The sequence below is a fragment of the Centroberyx affinis genome, unplaced genomic scaffold, assembly GCF_046629955.1.
Source record: "Centroberyx affinis isolate AG114_WGS23_722 - 3 ecotype Tasmania unplaced genomic scaffold, CSIRO-AGI_Caff_v1 ptg005586l_1, whole genome shotgun sequence".
In the NCBI taxonomy this organism is placed as follows: Eukaryota; Metazoa; Chordata; class Actinopteri; order Beryciformes; family Berycidae; genus Centroberyx; species Centroberyx affinis.
The window spans coordinates 48,091-55,667 of NW_027282811.1; the positions used below are offsets into that span (position 1 = coordinate 48,091).

The 7,577-nt window shown below is 46.3% G+C and overlaps 2 protein-coding genes across 2 annotated transcripts; both read left to right on the top strand.

The window, feature by feature from the left end:
• The first annotated feature begins 825 nt into the window (after nucleotides 1–825).
• Nucleotides 826–1,695, top strand: LOC139667513 (protein PERCC1). Its single transcript, XM_071546994.1, is given in 5 exon segments — nucleotides 826–879; nucleotides 881–919; nucleotides 962–1,291; nucleotides 1,293–1,424; nucleotides 1,426–1,695. Coding segments are annotated over 5 exon segments (825 nt in total).
• A 1,211-nt stretch (nucleotides 1,696–2,906) lies between these two features.
• pdia2 (protein disulfide isomerase family A, member 2) lies at nucleotides 2,907–7,577 on the top strand. The gene is given in 12 exon segments (XM_071547001.1): nucleotides 2,907–3,219; nucleotides 3,853–4,059; nucleotides 4,187–4,320; nucleotides 4,452–4,589; nucleotides 5,003–5,119; nucleotides 5,199–5,324; nucleotides 5,546–5,740; nucleotides 6,092–6,212; nucleotides 6,384–6,509; nucleotides 6,512–6,549; nucleotides 6,811–6,981; nucleotides 7,072–7,577. Coding segments are annotated over 12 exon segments (1,695 nt in total). The 5' UTR covers nucleotides 2,907–2,954; the 3' UTR covers nucleotides 7,129–7,577.

Here is a 7,577-nt window from a genome sequence, read left to right on the forward strand (position 1 = left end):
CTCGGTGATGGGGAGACTGATGGTTGAATATTGTAACCCCGCTCTTGTGAGGCTGATTTTGCATTACTTTGTGTCCCTCTTAAAGATAGTTTTGCTCTGTCATGTGTTCAGGAGAGCAGAGGCTGGCCAGGTTGTGCTGTATCTCAGGCTGGTGTCCCAAGAAGATGGTGAGGTGATGTTGGTTCAGAGTGTTCCCCTTTAGAAGTCAAAACAGCATATGATTTGATTTCATGCTCTTTTACCCTTTAACTAGGCAGAAAACAGAGACGGAAAAAGCAATGGTGTGTGTGTGTGTGTGTGTGTGTGTGTGTGTGTGTGTAACAACTCTTCATCATCCCCTAGCAGAGGATCCATTAGCCTTGGCCCCCCTCCCTGGTTGCCAAGTGATAAAGTAAACAATGTGTGTTTAACCAATCCGGCACGCAAATATTTGTCCTGGAAGCTGCCTCATCCTAAAGGAGACACACACACACACACACATGCACACACAGCCTTGTCTGGAGGTATATATACTGTGACAATCCTGCTGGACCAGTAATACATACACACACACACACATACACAGTGGTGTGCAGGATCACACAGACAGAAAAGTACCAGACTGAACCATCAGCGAACCGGACCAAACCTTTCATTGGACAGGAACCCATCGGTCGCCTCGACACAGAGACTCATCTCAGCCACAGTTCAGCAGGTAATAAGACTTGAACTTCTTCCAGTCACTCTCAAGTACAACTAGGCTCCATGTCAGTCTGTTGATGAGCTGCTATCCAGTCAGTTTCTCACTTTTCACTATAACTGTCTCCCCAGCCTTGACAAGCCAGCATGGCCACCGGTGTCATCAGGAATTTCCTCCTCCAGGCCCCGGCTCCACGCTACTTTTCCCATGATGCTGCAGCACTCTCCGTGCAAGGAAGACGCGGAAGAGAAGAGAGAGGAGATGGAGCAAGAGACAGAAGAGAGGGAAGATGAAGAAGAGAGAGAAGAGGAGGAGGAAGATGAAGATGCTGCGTCTGAAGTTCAGGAAGAAGAGGAGGGATGTTTGGAGGAAGTTTTCCTGCACCCTGCCCACCACGGCTTGGATGTGACCAAGCAGCTGCTGAGGTTTGCTGACATCATCAGTCGTGACGTCCAGCGTTACTTCGGCCGTTGTCCAGGCGACCAGGATGCTTGTGACATCTACAATGACTCTGTGTCTGTCACTACCAGCGGGCGCCTGCGTTACTATGATGACCTACTGAGGATCGCAAGAACAGGAACTCCAGAGGACCAAGAGGCCCGCTTTCATCGCTAGCGGCAATGATCAAGGAGTCAGCGTCGCTAAGGGCAACAATGGGCTGGGGCCTCTGGCTGAACTGTTCGACCACAGGGGCCTGAGCCAGAGCCGCGGCCGACCAATGATTAAACGTCATCTCCCGCTCAGTTTTCTGGACTGAGCCAATCCCCTGCTGTTCTCTGCTCACGCTCAGTAACACCCCGGACAGTACGCACTCAAACACTGATACACTTTCACAGGACAGCACGCACACGATCCCCAACACTCCTGTACACTATAACCCACACTCACACCCCAGCACAAACGCCCTGGACAGCACCCAGCCTGACTTCAGCGACTTGCTGGCAAACTGGGATCCAAACCCCGAGCTCAGTCACACACTGACAGAGAGCGCACACATTCACTCTGAGCAGCACTAACACCTGAATGCAGCTCAAATAAGACTTCACTCGTGTTGGTGTCCTTTACCGTTTTGATACATACATGTGAAAAGATGAATAAAAAGGAAAATAATAGGAAACAACTATTACCTGTTGTACGTGTGCAGAGTTTTCTTCTGTAATGCTGTTGTAATGCATATAATTTGGGTTATGTTTGTGTTTAAAGTAGAATTATAGAATATATTAAGATCACTGCACCAACATTTACACACTGAATTTGTCCAATCCTGAATCCAACCAACCCTGAGTTTGGAATTTATGAACCAGCCTCTGAGCTGAACTGATCAATTAATGATCTGTTAATTAGCCAGTGTGGAAGAAAAGCTTGAAGGAGGGTGGGAGAGGCGAGGGAGAGGTGTAAGTGTTTGTTGTGGTTTAGGTCTGTGATTCTCAACCTTTTTCATATCAAGGACCCCACATTTAGTCCACATTAGGGCCACAGACCCCCATTTGATTAACTTTTGTCTCTTGGACCCAAAACTGAGAATATTTTTACGGTTAGATACAATTTTGTCCAGAATACCATGACTATCTGTATTGTAGGTAGAGAGATAACAGTGAAGCTATGGCCAAAATAGTCATTTTTCCACATTCTCTAATTGTGTTAACTTCTTGTAACTTAAGTGATGGTGAAGTTTAACAATTCATCAATTTGCTGGGGACCCCCTGGTGTTCCCCACACTCCATGTTGAGAACCACTGGTTTAGGTAAATGGCAAGGGCTACATAGGAGAGTGGAAGGGAGAAGAGAGGGTCAGAGCTGCACATGCTATCACCATGCTCTCACAGTTTTTAGGTAAATGAGAGTGTGATAAGGCGCCGGGAGAGAGGAGGAGAGAAGATGAGTGGAGTGAGAAAAGTTGGGAAGTATATGTGTTCCAATCTGGTGGGCTGGTGCATGATCGGGCCTGAGGGAAAAGGTAGAAAGAAGAGAGGAGAAAGGAATAGAAAGGGGGGAGAAAGTAAAGAGATGATGCAGCGTATGTGTGATGAGGCCTGAGGCATTTTTGCAGTCGATTAGCCAGTTTGACCAATTATGAAGCTGCGGGGCGCCATGTGACCGGCTTTCACTGAACAGAGAGAACTTCTGATTGGCTGGGAGAGAAAACCAGTAGCGTTCTGACACACACTCTCCCACTTAAACGTTATCTTGCATGCACTGTCCAGGTCTCACATGCAGGTATACCCACACCTGAGCGGAGGTAACAGGGCTCAGGAGCGAGAGACACATACACCAACATGAGGACACACACACTTGCATCTGTAGCCGTGCTGGGCCTGCTCCTGTGGGCCTCCTGCATCCAGGCCAATGACACTGACGCTGACGAGCAGACAGAGGCAGAGACACCAGTAGAAACACCAGCTGAGGCGGCGGAGGACAGCAAAGAGGCGCCGAAGAAGGAGAAAACGACCGAGATAGAGGAGGAGAAGGATGTGATGGTTCTCCACAGCAACAACTTTGACAGAGCGCTCAAGGAGAATCAGTTCTTATTGGTGGAATTGTGTGAGTAGTTTTAGCTGTCATCATGAATTATCCACAGGAGAAACACTAGAGGTCAGCTCTGCAAAAAAAAACAAATCTAATGTTGCGTATAGTTGTTTGTGCCAAAATGGGTTCCATTACCATACTGAATGCAAAAAAATTGATGTAAAATTGTCCTGTCCAGTTGGGTTTCTGTCAAAATTTGCCAGTGTTTTCTATTCTAGCCCTTGCCGGGAAGAACGCGTCATCCTAAAGTACATGTGCCAGTGAGTGTACCGGTGAGTGTGCACGTGAGTGTGCACGTGGCCCCTCCAGATGCTTTCTTGGTGCAACTCTCCCACAGCTGAGTTGAGGGGTGGAGGGGGTCGTAGCGGAAAAAAAGAGGACAAGAGTAAAGGGGATAAGGCCGAGCCCAACTGCCACTGTCACTATCAGCAGCTCATTTCCATGTTTATCTGCCAGTGGACAGAGCAGCGGCCTGTGGAGCAGCTGCCTGTCTCACTCTGCTGCTTTGGTTAAACCTGTCTGTCTGTCTGTCTGTCTGTCTTCAATATCTCTTCTACTCTGCCCTGCCTGGAAGCACTTTTCAGATCCGGTCCCATACTCTTGGTATAAAAAAAGCGTGTGTACATGTGTTTGTGCGTGTGTGTGCAGATGCCCCATGGTGCGGACATTGCAAACAGTTGGAGCCAGTGTACGCAGAGGCGGCTGCGAAGCTGAAGGGGGAGGAGCCAGTGATGCGATTGGCCAAAGTGGACGCCACAGAGGAGATGGAGCTGGCTGAGGAGTTTAACGTCGAAGGTTTCCCCAGTCTGAAACTGTTTGTCAATGGAGACCGCAAAAAGCCTGTGGACTATACTGGTAAACACACAGCCCATAAACCACAATTAACCTAGCTCATCAATAGGCATGACTGTAACATAAATATCCATGTCTGAGCTGTGTGTGTGTGTGTGTGTGTGTGTGTGTGTGTGTGTGTGTTTTCCAGGTAAGAGGACAGTAGAGGGTATAATCAAATGGATGAAGCGTCACTCTGGCCCCAGTTCTGTAGTGTTGGACACTCCAGCCTCTGCGGATCAATTCATCAATGCACACAATATCGCTGTTGTGGGATTCTTCAGTGTACGTCTATCTATCTATCTATCTATCTATCTATCTGTCTATCTATCTAGCACTCTGCCTTACCAACCGTTAAATCATGAAATCATCTGTCTATCTATATATTTATCGTTCTTTATCATTCTCTCCATCAGAGTCTAGAAAGTGAGGAGGCCAAGGTTTTCACCGAGGTTGCCATGAAGATGGTGAACACCGAGTTCGCCATGACAGCTAGTCCTGAGGTTTTCCAGAAGTATGAGGTGAAATCCAGCTCTGTCATGCTTTTCAAGAAGGTATGGACTTGCACAGACAGACACACCCACATACACACACATTCAAACAGAGAGCAGGGTGGAGCGTTTCTGACGGAGGTAATGCAAGGACACGAGGAAGCCTAATGATGTTAGATTTTGCTGCCATCTGCTGTCAGAGATGGTTCTCAGATATTTAAAGGTGTGTGTTTTCTTGTATTGCTATACTTATGAGGAAATGTCCTCATAAGGATAGAAAAAGGAAAATCATCCACGGTAAGGATATTTTTCCGCTCCTCACTTCTTCAAGAGGCTATTGTAGTGTTCGGATTCAGGATTAGGCTTACAGTTAGAATTAGGTTTAGGCACTGGGGGTTAGGGACTGAATGTAGTCAGTGAAGGTCCTCACTAGTAATACAAATGTGTGCATATGTGTGTGTGTGTGTGTTTGCTAGTTTGATGACGGCAGAGCAGACCATGCATTGTCAGAAGAGGGGAAGCTGGACAAAGACAAGCTGACCTCCTTCATCGAGGAAAACAGCCTGGAATTGGTCACTCCGTTCAGTGAAAAGGTAAGGTCAACACACACTGTCATAAACATAGCATAACATTAATTATGCTGAAAAAGTTACAGTGTGTGTGTGTGTTCAGACTGCAGATAAGATCTTCGGCTCTAAGATCCACACACACAGCCTGCTGTTCTTCAACTCCACTGCGGAGAGTCAGACAACCCTGCTGGATGACTACAGGACTGTTGCCAAGGAGTTCAAGGGCAAGGTAACATACTGATCTGTGTGTGTGTGTGTGTGTGTGTGTGTGTGTGTGTGTGTGTGTGTGTGTCTTTGAGAGAAAGACAGGCAGAAAGAAAAAAGATTTGAGGGGAGTCATTTAATAGGACTTTGCTGTCTTGGTTTTTATGTATTTGTGTGCGTGTGTGTGTGTGTGTGTGTGTGTGTGTGTGTGTGTGTGTGTGTGTGTGTGTGTGTGTGTGTGTGTAGGTGCTGTTCATTGTGCTTGATGTGACAGCAGACCTGTCTCATGTGCTGAACTACTTTGGCGTGTCTGAGAAAGATGCCCCCACTGTGCGCATCATCAACACCGACACAGTGAAGAAGTTCGCTATCGGCCCCGGGGAGATCACAGCAGACACACTGCGACAGTTCTGCCAGGGGGTCCTGGATGGCACTGTCCAGGTAACACACACACACACACACACACACACACGCACACACACACACACACACAGTCAGACATTCTTCACACAGAAAGCAAACATAAATTGTGTGAGAAGTCAAAGCCATAAACACATATTTAGAAAATTGTATCAGACAGGAGAACCGCTGACACTGTCAAATATTTAGAAAAAATTGGTTGACTGTTAATTGTTATATATATGATGACATCAATTGTACATTTAAGTTTGATTACTGTTTGAATTTGAATTTGTTGACTTTTATACTTCATGCCGATAAAGCACCTTGAATTGAATTGAATTGAACTGAGAAGAGACAATAACAGCTCTTATTTGATTTCTCTTCTCTCAGCCCCACCTGAAGAGTGAGGAGATCCCTGAGGACTGGCATAAAGGCCCAGTCGCCGTCCTGGTGGGGAAGAACTTTGAGGCTGTTGCTCTGGACCCGACCAAAAACGTCTTTGTAGAGTTTTGTAAGTCAGTCTGCCTTGAGTAACATCTGGGCCTGAGCTTCAGCCCAGCTTCATGTCAAACTAATCCTCACCTTACAGACTCAGGTGTCCCAGCTATCACCTGACAAACACACCTCCCTGCATCTTCTGACAGCACTGTGTGTGTGTGTGTGTGTGTGTGTGTGTGTGCAGATGCTCCGTGGTGTGGCCACTGTAAAGAATTGGCTCCTATCTGGGAGAAGCTGGGTGAGAAGTACGCTGACCGTGATGACATCATCATAGCCAAGATGGACGCCACGGCCAACGAGGTGGAGTCTGTCTCCCCACACTCACGTACTACCCTGCTGGTGGCAAAGAGGTACACACACACACACACACACACACACACACACACACACACACACACACACACACAGACATATACACACATATACACAAGTGCATGCAGACTCACATTCTGTGTCTGGATTCCCCAAACAGACAGACACATCTTTTGTACTTTTGTTTTTGTAAAAACCTTGTGATTACTTCCCTCTGCCACCCATCCCCCTGTCTCCTCTCCTGTCCTCCTCCACTCCTCCCTCTTCTCTTCATCCCTCGCTCCTCTGTTGTCCTCCAGGCGGTCAACTACTCTGGCAAAAGGGATCTGGAGACTCTGTCTAAGTTCCTGGACAATGGAGGAGTGTTGCCTGAGGAGGAGAAGGGCAATGATGACGATGATGACGATGATGACAATGATGACGATGATGACCACGATATCAATGATGATGATGATGATGATCAAGGGGAGGTCTGTATTTGTACAGCTACTTTATATACGTATCTTCCTATAAATATAAATCTATCCGCTCACCACTTGATCTCTCTCACTCTCTTCCAGGTGACTGATGAGTCGCCAGAGCCACCAGCCAACGAAACATCTAAAGATGAGCTGTGATGTCACTCTGGCTCCAGCCAATTAGGATCAATCTAGCAACTTCCAGTGTTTCCTAATAAAATAAATTTTGGTCACATGGTGTTGAGCATTCATAACTGTTTTAACTGATGTGATTAGTTAGTATTTAGTTATTATAACTAATAACTATATTTTTTAGATTATATGCATGCATTGAAACAGCTTTAAGTAGGTTCTAAACATTGCTTGGGTGTGTCTGTAACACTTCATTTGACCTAAAACCTGTTTTCCCGTAACATAATAGTTACTTTGGACAATTCATGTTGACTGGTAAACGTTTAAATTTCTAAACTTCCTACACCTGGAAGTTGCATGCAGTGTCCAACAATGTAATGCATAAAATTGAGAACTCAGGCTAGTTTGATAAGTATTTTGACATTTGATTGTGCCTTTTTTAATCCTTACTTAAACAGGAAAGTTGACCTGGGGGA